The sequence below is a fragment of the Durio zibethinus genome, chromosome 23 (genome assembly GCF_047325235.1).
Source record: "Durio zibethinus cultivar Kanyao isolate XHJ-2024 chromosome 23, ASM4732523v1, whole genome shotgun sequence".
Lineage (NCBI taxonomy): Eukaryota > Viridiplantae > Streptophyta > Magnoliopsida > Malvales > Malvaceae > Durio > Durio zibethinus.
This window is the reverse complement of record NC_143184.1, coordinates 11,914,279-11,934,932: the sequence shown is the minus strand read 5'-3', so window position 1 is coordinate 11,934,932 and position 20,654 is coordinate 11,914,279. Positions and strand designations below refer to the sequence as shown.

Sequence of the window (20,654 nt, the reverse complement as noted above, 5' to 3'; positions counted from 1 at the left end):
ATATAGAAAATATTTACATCATATGTCAAGAACATTTTATAAGTTTAAAACTGTTAAAAGAACATAATACAATAATAAAAAGTTTGAAAAAATTAATCCAAGACAAAGCCTAAAAACAAACATCAGGCCTACTTTGATAGCATGTTGGTTGCAACATAATCAAGAGGAAGAGGGTGGCTTTTTCAGGTTTCATCTGCATATTGATTATGCCTTTGAATTCTTCAATTTGCACCATATTCCTAGACGCCCATCTTCATTACTTGCAACCTTAAGTTTTCAACCAAATCTCCTTCTGGTCCGAATTTGTCATCCTTTTGGAAACTCTTTGTGGATTGGATTAACGATTTGTCCTCGTCAAAAATTGTTGAAGAAAGGGCTGAGAAGAGTTGTGGGAGATTGCTTCCATACGAAAAAAAGCTGAACTCTGGCATAAGAAAAGAGTGGCTTAACAGCATATTAGCCATCCATCGTTGCTTGGGATCCGTAGCAAAACACTTTGCTAAGAAATCCTTCCCAATACTTGACATGTTTTCTGGGATTTTGGGTGATTCTCCATTCAAAAGCTTGTTTCTCAAATCTTTCAGGTTGCTATAGTTCCATGGCATTTTCCCACTAATCATCTCAACAATAATGCAACCGAGTGACCATACATCCAATGCACCACTGATTTCTCCCATCACAGATTCAGGTGACATATAATCTGCTGTACCTCGAAAACCATATTCCCAAAGTTGTGGAATATCTTTTTCCCCACATTGTCTAGCTAACCCGAAATCCGCAATCTTTAAAGTATTCAAATCGGAACCGGTCTGAGATGGAAAAACCAAAATATTTTCTGGTTTAAGATCAGAATGGATGTATCCTCTGTTGTGAATGTCAACAAGCCCTTCAAGAATCATTCTTGCATAATCCTTCACATCACATTCGGGTATTTTGCCCCCATACTTGTTCATCAAATCCAAGAGACTACCGCCAGATGCATATTCAAGAAATAAGTTATAAAAATACCCTCCATCTCGTTCAAAACTCGTGAAACCACCAAAACATTGAACAATATTTGGGCAACCTATAAACTTTTTAAATATTTCCCATTCCTTGGAAAGAGAAAAAGACTTTGTTAAAGGTGCAGATTTTACAGCAAACAACCCAGAACAAGGAGAAGTCGTTTCCACCAAATGTACCACACCATATGCTCCCCTCCCAAGGACCTTAAGCTTCACTCCTTTCACCTCCATTCTATACTTTTCTTTCTTCTTCTCTGAACTTAAACGACTAGTTAATCGATGGTGGTATAAGGTTACGTACGTTTTATATAAACTTGTTGAATTAGGTCGGTTTCCTAATTCATCACGGAAGAATTCCAATTTGCATGTAAGCCGCCGTTAATTTGAGCCCAACCAATAAGCCCTATGATTCGGGTTTATGTCCTATATGTTTGGTCCGTCATTTTATAATGAATTTACAACCCAAACTTTAATTATCCAGGAAGTAGTATATGGATATATAGGCTGAAATTTTTATTAAAAAAAATCAATATTTTAACTAAGCATAATAATTATTACTAACTTAATTTTAGAATTCTTTTGACAATGGTTAGACTTAAATTTGAAAAAAAAAATAAAGATTTATTAGTGTAACTCTGTTTAACGAAATTTTCAATTATAAGATGAATAAATGATGAAAATAAACATAAATAGTTTTCCTTGCTATTGTTCAACAACAATAACAATTAACAATATTAAAAAAAAATTAAAGCCACATACATAACCACGTAAAGATAATTTGAAGGTATTTTGGAAATAATATTTAAAGCTATATAAACATGCTCTTAAAAGACAAAACTAATACTCCTTCCATCCCTATTTGTTTGTTTTATATTGACTTTTGCGGAGTTTAAAAGAAAGTTTGAGTTTAATGTATTTAATATTAAGATTAAAATTTATTTTTAAAAATTATAATTTCATGATTTTTAACGTTAAAAATTAAAATAAATCATAAAGATAATTTTAAAATATAAAAATTTAAGAATTTTAAATGTTCAAAAAAGGAAATAAGATATGATTTTGAAACATCCTAAAAAGGAAAAATGAACAAAGAAAATTGGACAGAGGAAGTATAAGACTAACTTTTTCTAGAAAAGATAGTCAAGCATTAATGAAAAACATTGTTCTTTGTTTATTTCAGTTGTCATGTTCAAGTGAAAGGAGTACCTACCAAGAGAAATTGGAACATGACAATGTATTTAGAATTTGCTACTCATATGTACCAGTTTGTTAAAACACAATATAAGTTCCGTTCATGTAGACCAAAAAGACATGCATGCCAAAGAATAAAAAGAAGAAAGTTTAACAAAAAATAAACATGAAGAGATTTTTTCAATAGATCAAATATTGTACGTGAAACTTTTATAGAAAGATCTACTTTTTATATAAGTGCATCAAATTTATGTGGTAAGAAATGAATAACTAAAATTGTGTAAAATAAGCGAACAAGACATGCATAGTTGCTAGGCAATTTATTACATGAACAGGTTATAGACTACAATGATAGGTATATTGAGACTCATTTACAAAACAATGCATACTTGAAAAAAAATCAATTTACTATTTCCAAAGAAGAAATTTGCAAATTGAAATATCTATTGGTGGGAAGACACTGTGCACAAATATGTATATAAACTTGTTGAATTAGGTCGGTTTCCTAATTCATCACGGAAGAATCCAAATTGTATGTAAGCCGCCGTTAATTTGAGCCCAACAATAAGCCCTTAGATTGGGGTTTATGTCCTATATATTTGGTCCGTCATTTTATAATAAATTTGCAATCCAAACTTTAATTATCCAGGAAGTAGTATATAGATATATAGGCTGAAATTTTTATTAAAAAAAAATCATTATTTTAACTAAGCATAATAATTAGTACTAACTTAATTTTAGAATAATCTTTTACAATGGTTAGACTTAAATTTGAAAAAACAAAACCATAAAGATTGATTAGTATAACTCTATTTAACGAAATTTTCAATTATAAGATAAATATATGATGAAAATAAACATAAATAGTTTTCCTTGCATTGCTACTGTTAAAAAACAATAATAATTAAAAATATTATAAAAATAAAAAATAAAAGCAACATACATAATCACGTAAAGATAATTTGAAGGTATTTTGGAAATAATATTTAAAGTTATATAAGCACGCTCTTGAAAGATAAAACTAATACTCCTTCCATTCCTATTTATTTGTCTTATATTTACTCTTGCTGTGTTAAAAAAAAAAAAAAAAAACTTTGACTTTATTGTATTTAATATTAAAATTAATTTTTTAAAATTAAAGTTTCATGATTTTTAATATTAAAAATTAAAAAAATCATAAACAATAGTTTTAAAAAATAAAAAGTAAGAGTTTTAAATATAAAAAAAAGATATAATTTTGAGACATCCTATAAAGGAAAATTGAACAAAAAAAATTGGACAGAAGGAGTATAAGACTAACTTTATATAGAAAAAATAGTTATGCATCACTATAGGGGTTTTGGTTTTTAGTGGTATTTTTTTTAATGTTTAATGGCGTTTATAAACGTCACAAAAAGATTTGCGGTGTTTATGAAAAATGTGACGCAGAGTACCGGCTATTCAAGCGTCATGATAAATAGCGATGTTTTCAAAAAAATGCATTAATATTAGCGGCGTTTATATCTGAAACACCGTCATTTTAGAGGCATTTTTATCTTTGAGACACCGTTAAATTAATGGCATTGTTATGAGGAAAAACACCATTGCTTTGGTGGCATTTGTAACTGAAAACACTGCTACTTTAGAGGCATTTGAATCTGAAAACGCCTCTATATTAACAGAATTTGTATCTTTATTCACCACTAATTCAATGACATTTTTATGAGAAAAATGCCATTACTTTAGTGACGTTTTTATGAGAAAAATGTCACTTAACAAGTGACATTTGCTGGTAAGAGCGTCGCTACTTATAGTGACGTTTTATGCTACAAATGCCATTAAATTATTCATTTAACGACCCACGATGAACGCAAATACTGTCATTATATAAAAATGTATTTTTTTCTAAATTTTTTTAATAAATTTTATTTTTATTAAAGAACTTAAACTCAAAAACTATAATTTATATTAACTTCATTCACGTTTAAATATACATCTAATTAATACAAAATTTTATAATTAGTATAATAACATTCAAATATTTTATAGACATTGACAAAATAAAAAATTAAAATGTATGAAATGGATGACTGCATATATTTTGCTGGCTGCCAATTGATGAAGAAAGTTTTCTACCTTGGTCACTAGCGTGCTCAAGAACCTATTGAATAATACCATATAATTTTTAACACTTCATTGTAAGCTTTTTATATATTAAAGAATTTAAATATTTACTAAATATAATACCTTAGTTGGTGGAGCACCAAGATCATTTCCTAAAAATTGTTGTTGCACAAAATTCATAAAATGATCAAATCGATCATGCAACTACTGAAATTTAGCACGTTCTTGCTCCATTCTAGCATGTTCTTCCTTAATTTTGGTAAGCTTCTATTCTTTTTCTGCTTCTATTTGCTGAAAATATTGTTGCACAGTTTGTAACTCCCCTTTCATTATTGAAATGTCTCGTGAAGACTGACTTGTTGAGAATGTAAATTACGGAGAGCTATGTCCATAGTAGTCAGATGGTGTTGGACCTAATCTAAGGCTTCGAACCTGTCCATGTCTTTCGTTTCCAACAACTTCTATGAATATCTGATTTTCCATTTCTTGCATGTTGAAAGAACTATCAGATGCTACTTCAACCTCAATAGCCATTTTCTCTTTTGCTTTCTCTTGTGAATTTGTTATATACAACTATCAAGTTTAATGATTAATTGATTATATATTAAAAAGAGTAAATATTTACTTTCTGTTAAAATATATGATACAAATTATCACAATTTCTTGTGTTTCGATATTCATGTAAGATCCATTTTTTTTTGTGTATGTTATGCGAAAAAGTTCCACACGTCTAATTGTACTACCCATCTCATTCTCTTATACAAAAACATATGTTATTTGATATGATACATATCAACCACAACTTATTCATGCATATCAAGCCTGTCAATTAAGTATTAAAATTTTAAATAATTTTAATCTCATGTATTTATATTTTGGCCCTGTAACAACACAATAGTCTTAAACATACGCAAACAATAAAATTATTTTGGGCTTTCACACATATCAATCATAAAAACCAAATTCAATTATTTTCTCTCGGTTTAATATCAAGGATTGAAGCCATTCAATATGTTGAAAGCCATCAAAAAGTTTAATTTGTATATTTAACTTTTATATGAAAAAATAATCCTAAATAGACATTAACGATAACTTTTTTCTCTCATATCAACCGTAGAAACCAAGTTTAATAAATAAGACAAGTTTAATATTAAGTAGTGAAGCTATCCAAACTGTTAAAATACAACAATCACAACCAATCTTTATTAAAGGCGTAAATATATGTAAATAATAACTTTTCATATATATCATCTATGTTAACTAAGTTCAAAACTTTCAATAAGTTTAATATCATGTATTAAAACTATCAAAACTATTAAAACAGAACAATAACTATTAATTTGCATATTTACCTTTTAATGGCTAAAAAAGTTCATTCATTGGAATACGTTTATTATCATTAACTTACAATTTCTTTTTGCTTTCTTACAAAACTTTTTGATCCACTTGTGTGGCTATATTTCTATTGCTTTTTGCTACCAATCGCAATCTGTTCTTTTTTCTGTCATAAAAAATAATTACGTATATAATAGAAATACAAATACTACCAACTTAAACAAAAAAACACTTTCATCATTTTATTCTGCTATACAAAGTTATAAACTAGTACCTCTCTTTTTCTTGAGAACCAAAATCTAACCAGTTGTTTATATTGCCACCTAATCATATTACGAAATAGATTTTCCATCATCGCCTCTATAGTAGTATTTCGATCGAAATACTTATTCTTCAAACTATGCTTATAATCTTTTCATTTCTTTCTCAATGACTTAAGCACAAATGAAGTTGGTATTTCAAGCACAAATCTTGACTGTAATAATACAATAAGAAAAGTTAGAATAAGTAAACAATCTGTAAAGTAAAATTTTTTTTATATCTAATTAATTATACTAATACCTCAATAAAGTTTAACGCATCGGCCTTAACTTCTTCTAAAACTTTATGCCATGTTTCATAATAAATAGGCAATTTCATTCCATTACGGGCTAGCATGCCTAGAAATCCAGCCAATAATTGAGCCTCTTCACCAATTAGTTCTCTATTACAGTTTGTAGACACTACAATATGCTCGTTAGGAGTTAGTCCAAAAAATTCCTTCAAAGTTGTCCGGCCTCTAGTCCTCCTATGACCATTGTTATCAACTGCAACAAATAAGAAATATATTGTAAAATAACAATACTTTTATCATTATACTCGAACTCTAAAATTGGAGTATATCATACATGCATTCAAATTCAAAGCATAATCAATTGATGGGGTACTATCTAAACCTATACCTCCTGTATTGCCAGATCTAATATCAGTTGAAAAGTGAGAAGTGATGGAGTTAGATTCAACAGTACATTCATTTCCCTCTAAAAGATTCAATCCATAGCCAATATCTACCAGTGCTGTAGATGGTTCTAAACTAATATCTCTGATATGTTTTCTTTTCAACCTACTTTTTTGCATTGTAGCTTACCTACATCATAAAATGAATATAGAAAAAATATTAGTTTCCTTTCTTTTAGCAATAGAACCTTTCAAATAGTGTTTGTTGTGACAATAAGACTTTAACCTCCCTAAAAACCTATAGCATAAAACATTAGTCATATGTTATTTTAAGTTGAGTGGCTTGATCATCCATAAAAATGTAATCAATCTATTAACAAATAATGCCTTTCAATAGGATGCATCCATCAATAATAAACTGGCCCACCGACTTTTACCTCATATGGAAGGTGGACAACCAAATGCATCATAATAGTAAAAAAGTTTTGAGGGAAGATCTTTTTCAAATGGCATAAAGTAATCGCGGCTTGATCTTGAAGTTTGTCAAGCTCTTTCACATTCATACATTTTTGACATAGAGATTTAAATATGTTACTCAATTCAATTACCACAGAAGTGACTTGCTTTGACATATGCATTTATATATTGACATATGCATTTATATATTGGATAGAGATTTTTTTTTGGTTATTTAATATTGACATATGCATTTATATATTTTCATTAACATCACCGTAAGCATAGTCATCCAAGATTCTATTCATATTGCAAATATGCTGTTTCTATGTAGTATGCATTGAATATTGTGATTTGCTGAACCTTGTAGTCTGATATTGTAATGCCGAATGGTATTGTATGATATTAGGGGTCTAAATCATATATATGTTAAATGGTTTGCTCAACCTTGTTGTCTGATATTGTTTTGTTGAATGGGTTTGTATGAAATTGAGGGGCTAAATCGTATGTTGAATGGTATTTATGAGTGCTTTGCTGAAGGGTGTGTCTTAGCATATTGTTGAATGGTGTGCTGAATGGTGTTTCTATACGAAGTATGGTAGTGGTTGTATTAAATTACGTACAATGTTCAATTTAGATGGTCATATTGTGTAATTCGTATAATTATGATCAAGATTACAGATATTATGGACTCCAAACAACATCATTCTCCTTCTAATGAATATGCACAAGACAGACATGTAGGCCAAAAAAGAAAAAGAAGGGGCCCAAATAAACAAATCAAAATGACAGACATAGAAATTCATGTTGACTTCAATCAAAGTGGGTAGCCTATGTTTAAAGGAGCTGCCAAGATGGCTACTCATATTGGAGCCATCGTTCGTCGTGTGATTTCAATTACGTGCACCAATTGACTATGAGTTCCTAATGATATCAAGAATGATATATGGCAGTCGGTTGTGGTATATTTATTTAACTATTTCATAAATTTTGTTAAATGATCAATTAATTGAAATTCAGTGTGTTCATACTAATTGTGTTAACTTATTTAGGAGTAGTTTGACATTCTAATTGACTATAAAAAGATTGTATTGCAATCGTAGGACAAGCATTTAGAGACTTTAAAAGCAGATTGACAACCCAATATATTTTACCACTGGCTGGTGAAGGTGATGTATTGGTTGTTCCACCTACGGCATATGCAAATGTCATAAGTGTTGAAGATTAGACAAGTTTTGTTCAATATCGACTTTTAGAAGATTTCTCAGTACGTAAACCCATTTGCATTAAAAATTATTTATAAGTCTTTATGCAATATAGCCTTTGATCTTCATATGTTATTAACGTAATTTTTTGATTTTGTAGAAAATCAAATAAGAACAGAGGACATTTAGACCAAACAACAATATCACTATCAGACAGCAATAAAAGGATATGCAAATATGAAGTATTAGCTTGTATGTATTCACACACTTGTTTTATACTCATTAATGAATATTTATGAACATTCATTTCATACATTCTGATTCTTTTATTGCGATAATTTAATAAGAATCAATGAGCTTTGGCATAGAAGTTTTTAGGTAAGATGTTTCGAAACAAGGACATCTATGGAAGGATGGATCCTTCGTAAATGAAGCAACTAAGGAAATGACAAAAAAAATTATATGTATAACTATTTTTTTGATATAATGTATGATTGGCATTATGGTCGTATCCATGAGTGTATACTAGCTTGTATAGATTTATTGTTACAGCCTAACTGATTATTGTCTTTCAGGATGATTATGCTGCCAAAGTCAAATCTGGTGAACTAGTAACCCAGTATGGCAAAGATCCTTTGTCTTTAGCATTAGGCATTAAAGAAAGGACCGATCGGGTTCGTAGGGTTGGTAAATTTGTCTTGCCTTCAATGTATTTTGGTAAATAACCAAAAACCCCACAAATGAGAAATACACAATATGAAGCAATAATTGAGCAACAACAGTAATAAATTAATGACCAGAAGTAATACCTCAATGACCAACAGCAAAGACTTGCTGCTTTGGAGTCTATATTAGTAGCAATGCAGTAGGTTATACCAGTAGGTCGGCTTGATAGCATTGTCCCCATACAAGAAGCTTCCATTGGAAGTAAAGAAGTGATCCCATCCTCCGTTGCCACCCAAGAAGTATGATATTATTTATAATTTGAATGTTAATTTGTTTATTATATTGATTGATTTGGTTTTAATACTTATATTTCATTAAATATTGTAGCAAGATGTTCAGACTCACAGTATAACCCTTGCTCAGCTTCCATGGATGAGTTATTCAAATATTCACTAGAGCATTTATCCGGAGGAAACTTCATAACCATTGAATCTGAGAAATGGTTATTTGATAAACCATCATTTTCTTTCATTAGTGTAGAGGAGGTTAAAGAATTTTGTGAGCTAGATGAATTATCAACTATTGATATCGTTGCTTATATGAGGTTAGCTTATAAATAAAAATATGCACATTCAATATGTAGTAATCTATATTAGGGTGTAATACTAACTAGCAGTGTTGATTATTATCATGCAGCTTTCTACATAGAGAGCTCAAGGGGAGACAATTGACTAATAGATTTAGATTCATGGAACCCAACTTCATTAGTGAGTAGAGTGGCATAGTCACTTATTGTGCTAATCATGTGATCATATGCATGAAAAGATCGACTGATTGTTATTTGCTTCCGTATAATTCATAGTAAGCTATATTCCAACCTTAATTACTACAACTTTACCCAAATCTGATCAGATGCATAATCTGAGTATATTATTGTTATCATTTTGCAGTCATCATTGGGTGCTGATTGTGATTGACACCAAATCCTTAACGCCATACTTACTTAATTCAATTAATCCAACGGCAATGCCTAACCCTGATATTCAAACTTTTATAAAGAGGTATTACACTTTATTATATTATATATCTTCTGTTTCTTCATAAGTAATTTTATCTATGTATTAAGTAATTTTTTTCTTTTCAATTTAAGATAATATTTGCATTCGATAAGAAGATAAAGAAACCGAAATGGGTGTCATTACCGGTAAATGTGAAATATATTATTTTATGCTGAGTTTGTGTAGATAAATATTTTTTAAACCCACTCAATTTAATTTTTAGGTACCTTATCAACCCGATAATACTGAATGTGGATATTATGTCCTTTGTTTTATGTGGGAGATAGTGTTACATGATTTTATGACCATACCATTTAAGGTTAGTATAAATTTCATAAATTTCTTATATCTTGAAAAAAAATAAAAAGGTACATTATCATCTCATTTCTTAACATCTACTTCTAATTTTTTTTTAGTGGGAGGGTAAAGAAAGCTTTACTGAAGAGGAACTGGATGAAGTCTGTAAAGAACAGTGTGATTATGTATTATCATTTATCAATGTTGATAAACCTTAAGGTTAGACATTGTTGGTTGAATGTAAATATATATGGAACAAATTGTTATAATGTTTTTAACATGCCATGTTGAATGGAAACTTTAAGTTTGTACATTGGGGTATTGGTTTAATATTATTGTTATACTTAACATGAATACACTATTTGTACTTAATAAATTACTGAGTACAATTATTTCAGAAAAGTATATTAATATGGTAACATTATTAATTTTAATTTTGGATGTGTGGTCAATATATTGAAATACAATAATGTTCATTATGTAAATTCCAAAATGTAATTCATAGTATCAGATATATAAATCAAATATTTTCTAGGCATAAATATACAACTAATAGCAAACGTTTTTCTAGGCATAAACCTATAATTGACTACATATATACAATATTAAATATGTTATTTTGATGGGATTAATGAAGGTATTTTTAGCAAGAAAACGCCTTCAATCATCCCTAATAGAAAATATTAAAGGCATTTTTTACCAAAATCGCCTTCAATAATATCAACTAAAATGTTTTTGAAGGCATTTTTAGGATATAACTGCATTCAATAATCCGCCCATTAAAATTTATCGTTGGCAATATTAAAAGTGTTTTGAGCAAAAAACGCTTTCAAGCATCCCTTTCAACTTTTGTCTCTGATTTATTGAAGGTATTTTTGCTAGAAACCACCTTTAATAATCACAACAAAAACTTACTTATTGGATTATAAAAGGCGAGCTCGGCCAAAAATGCCTATGGATTATTAAGGGCGTCTCTCTGTGAAAAACGCTTTCAGTATTATCTAAAATTTTTTTTAAAGCAATTGGTGAAGGTGTTTTTGCCAAGAAAATGTCTACAATAATCAATTACAAATAATTTGTGCAAAAACCAAAAAAAAGCTAAAGAGAGGGATCAAACCTACAACTTATGGTAAACATCCGTACGATCTAAATATTTTTATATGCCTGTGAAATTTTTTGGTCAAATTATTAAAAGGGTTTCTTGTGGAAAATGCCTTTAATAATCTCATATAATTTTTTATGATGTAATTATTAAAGGCATTGTCTGTCAAAAATAACCCTTTACTATTCATTGAAATTTTTAATAAAAATCATTCAAAGCGTTTTTATCTAGAAACACTACTGATATCAAGTCTTGGGTGGTGTTTATAGGTACCAACACTGCTATTTGAAAATTTAATGGTATTTTGATAATAAACACCTGAAGTTATACAAAAACGTGAAAGCTAGCAGCGTTTGTAAGTGAAAGGCCGCTACAAAACTGCCGCTAATACGCCATTTTCCTGTAGTGCATTAATGAAAACCATTGATCTTAGTTTATTTCAATTGTCATGTTCAAGTGAAAAGAGTACCTACCAAGGGAAATTGGAACTTGACAATATATTTAGAATTTGCTACTCATATGTACCAGTTTGTTAAAACACAATGCAATTACCATTTATCTAGAGCAAAAAGATATGCATACCAAAGAATAAAAAGAAGAAATTTTAACAAAAAATAAACATAAAGAGATTTTTTCAATAAATAAGTGTTGTACGAGAAACTTTTATACAAAGATGTAGCTTTTTATATATGTGCATGGAATTTATATGATAAGAAATGAATATCTAAAATTGTGTAAAATAAGCAAACATGACATGTATAGTTGCTAGGCAATTTATTACATGAACATGTTATAGACTACAATGATAGGTATATTGAGACTCATTTACAAAGACAATGCATACTTGAAAAAAAATCAATTGACCATTCTAAAGAAGAAATTGGCATAAAGATTAAGGTAACATGGCACACAATCATGATAATAGTTAATAGTTAGACTATTGAATTTGAAAAACTGACATATTAGCCTTTATCATAATCAAAGAGGAAAGAAACTTGTAAATTGAAATACCTATTGGTGGGAAGACCTTGTGCAAAAATATCAAAATAGTCTTTTCAATAATCATTTTAATTCTCTTGTGGATTACAAATTTATTCAAGTAATTATTGAAGTATCCTATTGATAGTACTTAAATATATAGAGATTTACAAGTTTAATTTGGTTCAAAAAATTTTAAATTTTGATTAAATTTGGTGCTTTTAATGTTGTTTACTTGATCTACAGGTTTTTTTACTTAGAGTGGCATTTCTATTCATTTTCACATAAGAGATCATGCAAGATTAAAACAAGTTTCATTCTTGTAATATGCGGTCAATCATGTAATGATGTAACCGAGTTCTACTTGAAGTAGGATTTCTAAATTTGACTTAAAAAAGGAATTCCAATGGTACTTAGACTTTTGTATGAATTCAATTTTTTCATATTCAAGAGGATTTCTCAATGCACATGTGATAATTAAATTTTATTTAAAGAATGACTCTATAGCATTTGGCCAAAGGACTTTTGATTCAACTATGACTCTTTTGATCAACCATTCAAAGAGTTGTATTTCTAGAAAGAGTTTGCAAGATTAATTTTAAGAGATTGGATGAAGAATAACCATATGGTCTTGGAATTCAAGTTTAGCCGAAACTTATCAAGTGTGCAAGATCAAGATATGTATCATACAAGATCAATATCCAAGATGAATCCTAAGGCAGCATGATCAACTAAGGTTTTTTCGAATCCAAAAAACCTATGTTCAATTGACACTAGAAGATTAAGATAAATCTCATATTTTGGTATTTTGATAGAATTGAACTTGTGAGCTTTATCTCTACTTGTATAAATAAGAGGGTTCATTCTTGTATTCTACATCCCACGTTCTATTCTTCTTTTATATTGTCAGTTTTCTCTAGTTTTTTTAGATTTTTAGGTTTTTTTTTGTATTAGGCTAAGGTGATAGATTAGCCATTACAAAAACCTTTTGTTTTCTTAAATCTTCTTTCAATACGAGCATTCTTCATTTCAAGATCTATTTTCTTTAAAAGCTTTCTTTATTAAAATGGATTTTTCAACTCACTCAACAATCAATACTCATAAGACACTCTCAATCATCAACCTCACTCAACAATCAATACTCATACGACACTCTCAATCTCCTCTAGTCCTATGAAGTATTCTCAACCCAAACAAACACAAACCCAAACCCTTGTGCACCCTTTCAACATAACCAAACACATACCTATATGCTCTCATACATCATACTTATGTGGACCCTCTCAGTCTCCTCTAGTTCAGTCAAAAACATACATATACACCCATAAGACGTAGAGCCCCAATACTCCTATGGGGTGTCTATCCCATAAAACCCTACAACTCTCTTACATCTTTTTCTCATACCTAATCCTATAGAGACTTCACCTATTTATAATCATACAAACTTGCCCATTAAGAATCCCTCTCCTCTTAGAATTCTTCTCATGTAAGTCAAACTTACCTATTAAGAATCCATTTCCTTTTAGAATGCTTCTCTTGCAAGTCAAACTTACCTATTAAGAATCTCCTTTCTCTTAGAATTCTTCTTTTGCAAGTCTTCTTGTCCATCAAGTAATATTTAACAAAACTCAATCAAATCTCTTATGGGATTTGAGTCAATATTCCCAACAATCTCTACCTTGACTCAAATTCTATCAATCATCTATCTTCATGCTAGATATGCTTAGTTCCACCTACAATAAAAGTCTCACAATTATTTTCTTTTATATGTCTTCACGCTTTATACAACCTGATTTTCAATCCTTAAAACTTGAGCTCGAACTCTTTTCTTGAATCGAGCTCCTCTAAGCTTACCTCTTTTCATGTCTCAAACCAAGCTCTTCCCACATCTCGAACTTTTGACTCTTCTCACGTTTTGGACCTTCAACTTTTTCCACATCTTGAATCTTCAACTCTTCTCACGTTTTGAACCTTCAGCTCTGATACCACTTGTTGGGGAACACCACAGCTTTGATACCATTTGTTGGGCTAAAAGCCTCCAATCTAATCGCACCAGCAAAAGTGAAATCAAACAATAAATCAAACACATAAGAGATAACAATTTAACATGGTCGGTCCAACTGACCTATATCCACGGATGAAAAACAAGATCCAATAGTTGTAGAGAATTACAAACTCACATCAAATCATCAACCTCAGTCAATAATCAATACTCATAAGACACTCTCAATTTTTTCTAATCCTATTGAGTATTCTCAACCCAAACAAACATAAACCCAAACCCTTGTGCACTCTTTCAACATAACCAAACACATACCCATATGCTTCCATACATCATACTTATGTGGACCCTCTCAGTCTCTTCTAGTTCACTCACAAACATACATACACACCCATAAGATGCAGAGCCCCAATACTCCTATGGAATGTCTATCCTATAAAACCTTATAACTCTCTTACATCTTTTTCTCATACCTAATCCTATAGAGACTTCACCTATTTATAATCACACAAACTTGCCCTCTAAGAATCCCTTTCCTCTTAGAATTCTTCTCTTATAAGTCAAACTTGCCTATTAAGAATCCATTTCCTTTTAGAATGCTTCTCTTGCAAGTCAAACTTACCTATTAAAAATCTCCTTTCTCTTAGAATTCTTCTTTTGCAAGTTTTCTTGTCCATCAAGTAATATTTAACAAATCTCAATCAAATCTCTTATGGGATTTGAGTCAATATTCCCAACAATCTCCACCTTGACTCAAATTCTATCAATCATCTATCTTCATGCTAGATATGCTTGGCTCCACTTGTAATAAAAATCTCGTAATCATTTGCTCTTATGTGTCTTCACACTTCATACAACTTGATTTTCAATCCTCAAAACTTGAGCTCGAACTCTTTTCTTGAATCGAGCTCCTCTAAGCTTACTTTTTCCCATGTCTCAAACCAAGCTCTTCCCACATCTTAAACCTTTGACTCTTTTCATGTTTTGAACCTTCAACTTTTTTCACATCTTGAATCTTCAACTCTTCTCACATTTCGAACCTTTAGCTCTGATACCACTTGTTGGGGAACACCACAGCTCTGATACTATTTGTTGGGCTAAAAGCCTCCAATCCAATCACACCAGCGGAAGTAAAATCAAACAATAAATCAAACACATAAGAGACAATAATTTAATGTGGTTCGATCCAACTGACCTACATCTACGGATGAGAAACAAGATCCACTAGTTGTAGAGAATTACAAACTCACATCAAATCATCAACCTCACTCAACAATCAATACTCATAATACACTTTCAATTTTCTCTAGTCCTATAGAGTATTCTCAATCCAAACAAACACAAACCCAAACCCTTGTGCACTCTTTCAACATAACCAAACACATACCCATATGCTCCCATACATCATACTTATGTGGACCTTCTCAGTCTCCTCTGGTTCACTCATAAACATACATACACACCCATAAGACGTAGAGCCCCAATACTCCTATGGAGTGTCTATCCTATAAAATCCCATAACTCTCTTACATCTTTTTCTCATACCTAATCCTATAGAGACTTCACCTATTTATAATCATACAAACTTGCCCATTAAGAATCCCTCTCCTCTTAGAATTCTTCTCTTGTAAGTCAAACTTGCCTATTAAGAATCCATTTCCTTTTAGAATGCTTCTCTTACAAGTCAAACTTACCTATTAAGAATCTCATTTCTCTTAGAATTCTTCTTTTGCAAGTCTTCTTGTCCATCAAGTAATACTTAACAAATCTCAAACAAATCCCAAACAAATCTCTTATGGGATTTGAGTCAATATTCCCAACAATCTCCACCTTGACTCAAATTCCATCAATCATCTATCTTCATGCTAGATATGCTTGGCTCCATCTGTAATAAAAGTCTCGTAATCATTTGCTCTTATGTGTCTTCACGCTTCATACAACCTGATTTTCAATCCTCAAAACTTGAGCTCGAACTCTTTTCTTGAATCGAGCTCCTCTAAGCTTACTTTTTTCCATGTCTCAAACCAAACTCTTCCCACATCTCGAACCTTTGACTCTTTTCACGTTTTGAACCTTTAGCTTTTTTCACATCTTGAATCTTTAACTCTTCTCACATTTCGAACCTTCAGCTCTGATACCACTTGTTGGGAAACACCACAGCTCTGATACCATTTGTTGGGCTAAAAGCCTCTAATCCAATCGCACTAGCGGAAGTGAAATCAAACAATAAATCAAACACATAAGAGACAATAATTTAACATGGTTCGATCCAACTGACCTACATTCACGGATGAGAAACAAGATCCACTAGTTGTAGAAAATTACAAACTCACATCAAATCATCAATCTCACTCAACAATCAATACTCATAAGACACTCTCAATTTTTTCTAGTCCTATGGAGTATTCTCAACCCAAACAAACACAAACCCAAACCCTTGTGCACTCTTTTAACATAACCAAACACATACCCATATGCTTCCATACATCATACTTACATGGACCCTCTCAGTCTCCTCTAGTTCACTCACAAACATACATACACACCCACAAGACGTAGAGCCCTAATACTCCTATGAGATGTTTATCCCATAAAATCTTACAACTCTCTTACATCTTTTTCTGATACCTATTCCTATAGAGACTTCACCTATTTATAATCATACAAACTTGCCCATTAAGAATCCCTTTCCTCTTAGAATTCTTCTCCTGTAAGTCAAACTTGCCTATTAAGAATCCCTTTCTTTTTAGAATTATTCTCTTGCAAGTTAAACTTACCTATTAAGAATCTCTTTTCTCTTAGAATTCTTCTTTTGCAAGTATTCTTATCCATCAAGTAATATTTAACAAATCTCAAACAAATCCCAAACAAATCTCTTATAGGATTTGAGTTAATATTCCCAACAAATATCGTGGGTATTTGCTAAAATTGTTGCAGGTTTATGGCGGTAGAAGAGAGACTTGGTGATGGGTGGAATTGATGCTTATAAAGGCATGAGGTCTCAGCTAGAATTACTGGGGACTATTGCAACCAGCTTTTACGATATGGGTTATTTCTAATGGTTTAGGGAAGGTGGTGACAATGGGTAGTCTAGTGGTTATATGTGTTGGAGGTTTGTGATTATACTGAGGGAATTGAAGTTGAATGGAATTAATAAGGAGGGCCCTTAATCGATTCTTGTGACGGTGACTATGTACATGGTGTGAGTGATGAAGGTGGTATGATTTTTTGTGTCTAGTGAATGGGTATGAAAACTTGGTATGAAGGACTTGCTGGAGTTTTCATGGATTTTACTGGTGGAGTGGTTTTTTCTTGGTTTTTCTTTGTGATTTCCTCTAATTTTCTCCCTGTGACTCTTCCAAATTTTTTGTGTAATATGTTTTTTCCTCCCCCCTTACTGCGTGCAATTACGGATTTATATAGGGCTCAAATTGCTTAGGCTAACTTTTTATATCAGTCAAAAATTAAAAAAGAATCCTTATTGCCAATAACTTTTATTCATTTATCCTTTTTGTTTTGATTTCTCAAGAGTCCTCTTATCAGCTCAATTTCAAACCTTTTATCCTATAGTCTTATCAGAATTGAAATTCTACTTTTATTGTTCTGATTATCCCTATTTGAAGCCCACTGAATCAACCAAAATAAACTTTAAAAAATGAGTGTCTACAATCAATTTTAAATTTTTTAAAATTTTACTTAATGTATTGAAACAATTTTAATGTTATTGTATTAAACTTTATGGTTATATACAAACAGAAAAAAATTATGTATTTAAATATTTATAATATTTAGTTTATAAATTTCAATTCCTTTGTATTTCGTTCAATACTTTTTTTATTTAATTATACTAATAAATATTGGAAAAATAAAAAAATAAAATTTATAATTTAATAGAGACTATAGTGAAAAATGCACTAAAAAACCAAAATTAGCAGCGTTTCTGTCTTAAGAAGTTATTAAATTTAGTGACATTTTTTAGAAAATGCCACTAAATTTAAAAATTTAGCAGCGTTTATGTTGAAAAACACCTTTTTATTTAATGAACATTTTCAAATAAAAGGACTAAGTTGGTGGCGCTTTTTCTTAAAATGCCATTATATTCCTCGACGCAAGTATAAGCTACACATTTAGTGGCATTTTTGACAAATGTCACAAATCATTTATTGACATTTATAAACGCTGCTAAACTTTTAAAAAATGTCGCTAAAGACTTGATCCTTTGTAGTGGCTTTATAATATTTGGTCATTATTGGTTTTTTTAATATAAGTCTCAATCTTTATATAATCTTTGTTACTTCTTCCTTTTATGCAATCCCTTTTTTGGCCATTTGAAATCTTGTTATCTTCAAATGCAATCTTGATCTTTAGATCTAGTTAGATTTGGCTTAATCCAAAATTTTCAAAGTGACAGTTGGATATTGAGATCTTAGCCTACATTGTTCTTTATTGTTCTTGTTTATTTTTATAGTAATCAAATCAAAGTTTTTATTAATTTAGATATAAGAGTTTAGTTTATCAACTTTGATACTTGAATAAATCTAACAATTTAATTCTATAATCTTTGTGGGAACGCTACTCGACTTTCATCACTACTATTACTTGATTGCGATTTAAACACTAGCAAACATTACGAAAAGTAGCAATTAAGTTTTTGGCATCATTATGGGAATTATAGTAGTGTTCGATTCAGTATCAATAAGGATTCTTTATACTTTTGTAATCTAAATATTTACTTTTTATTACTTTTATTGGTTTTAATCTTTTCTTATTTGTGAGAGTAGATCTAGAAGTGTTGACCTTTCTCTAATTGACAATGAAATAGAAAGAACTCTAAGGCATCTAAGGAGGGAGCAAACAATACCATCTACACCAATATCAATGGCAAATGTAAGAAAATGAAGGTCATAAAATTGTGAGGGATTATGCTATCACTAATACTGATGGTTTTCAACCATCTATTCGAAGACTAGCCATACAAGCAAACAATTTTGAGATCAAGTCTTTTATTGTTCAAAGGGTCCAAACTTATGCATAGTTTAGCAGTTTACCAAGTAATGATCAAAACCTTCACTTGTCTAATTTTCTTGAATTATGTGACATTTTTAAGTATAATGGTATTTTAGATCAGGCGATAAGACTAAGACTTTTTCCTTTTTCTTTTAGGGACAAGGCAAAGTGTTCATTAATTTCACTACCACCTAGATCAATTACAACTTTAAAGGACTTGGTGTAAAAGTTCCTCACAAAATTTTTTCCACTTACTAATATTGCCAAGTTAAGAAACAAAATAACTACCTTTATGCATGTGAATGGTGAAAATCTCTATGATACTTGGGAAAGATTCAAAGAGCTGTTCAGAAAGTGTACATTTTATGGTTTTCCCTTATGGCTACAGATTTTGATATTCTACAATGGTCTCACTCTATCCATGAGAACTACCTTGGATTCGGTTCCTCTATGGGCCATTATTAGCAAAACTGGTGAAGAAGCACAATATTTGATAGAAAAGATGGCAACCAACAATATTCAATGGGATATGAAAAGAAAGGTACATAGAAAAACCATTAGTGTATATGAACTTGATGCCTTTGTTTCCATTAATTCATAGTTAGCAAACCTGATCAGAAAGATTGAAACTTTAGAAACCCTATCCCAAACCTCCCTTGTCCATGCTATACAAAATCCCTTTGTGTTTTGTGAAATTTGTGATAGATCTCATGCAAGAGAAAGATGCCAATTCAAAATAGAAATGGCTCAGTTGCCTAACAATCCAAGCCTACTTACAACCTATACAATAATGCCTATAACCTAGGCTATTGAAACTATAATAACTTTTCTTAGAACTAACCCAACCAACCCAACCAACCCACTAACCAAAATACCAATTTTCACCTAAATGCACAATCCTATAACCCACCCCAAGAAAAGAAAACTAGTTTTGAAGAGATATTGATCCAATTGATGCAAGTTAATAATACAATCATCTAAAGTCAACTTGCATCAATAAAAAATCTTGAAAACCAAATGTCAAATTACTAAAGCCATAGTTAATCAACCCTTAGGAACCTTGCCTAGTAATATTGAGTTAAACCTTAAAAAGTAAGCAAGAATGTATGCAATACCGTATACTCATATGGTGAAGATGGTATGTATGAGTCAAATAATGATGATATTATGGATGAGCTTGTGGTGGTCAACTTGCCTAGCTTTATTAAGTAGCTTGAGGTAGAGTTTATTAGGAAAGTTGATTCGATAACCGATGAGAAGCTATTGAGGTATGGTAAAGAGATTATAGGTAGTTTTGATCATATGGTTTTAAAA

General features: G+C 30.8%; 1 protein-coding gene and 1 non-coding gene across 2 annotated transcripts; both read right to left on the bottom strand.

Annotated features, from left to right (window-relative positions):
- Nucleotides 1-220: 220 nt before the first annotated feature.
- On the bottom strand, nucleotides 221-1,771 carry LOC111313196 (mitogen-activated protein kinase kinase kinase 20-like). The gene has a single exon (XM_089752880.1). The coding sequence runs from the start codon at nucleotides 1,233-1,235 to the stop codon at nucleotides 240-242; it is 996 nt and encodes a 331-aa protein (XP_089609006.1). The 5' UTR covers nucleotides 1,236-1,771; the 3' UTR covers nucleotides 221-239.
- A 17,834-nt stretch (nucleotides 1,772-19,605) lies between these two features.
- On the bottom strand, nucleotides 19,606-19,712 carry LOC149512213 (small nucleolar RNA R71). Its single transcript, XR_016332883.1, has one exon. It is a non-coding gene; the product is annotated as a small nucleolar RNA R71 (small nucleolar RNA).
- Between the last annotated feature and the right edge of the window lie 942 nt (nucleotides 19,713-20,654).

Excerpts from the sequence above, each read along its gene's own strand:
- LOC111313196 (XM_089752880.1), bottom strand. The coding sequence starts at position 1,235 with ATGGAGGTGAAAGGAGTGAAGCTTAAGGTCCTTGGGAGGGGAGCATAT.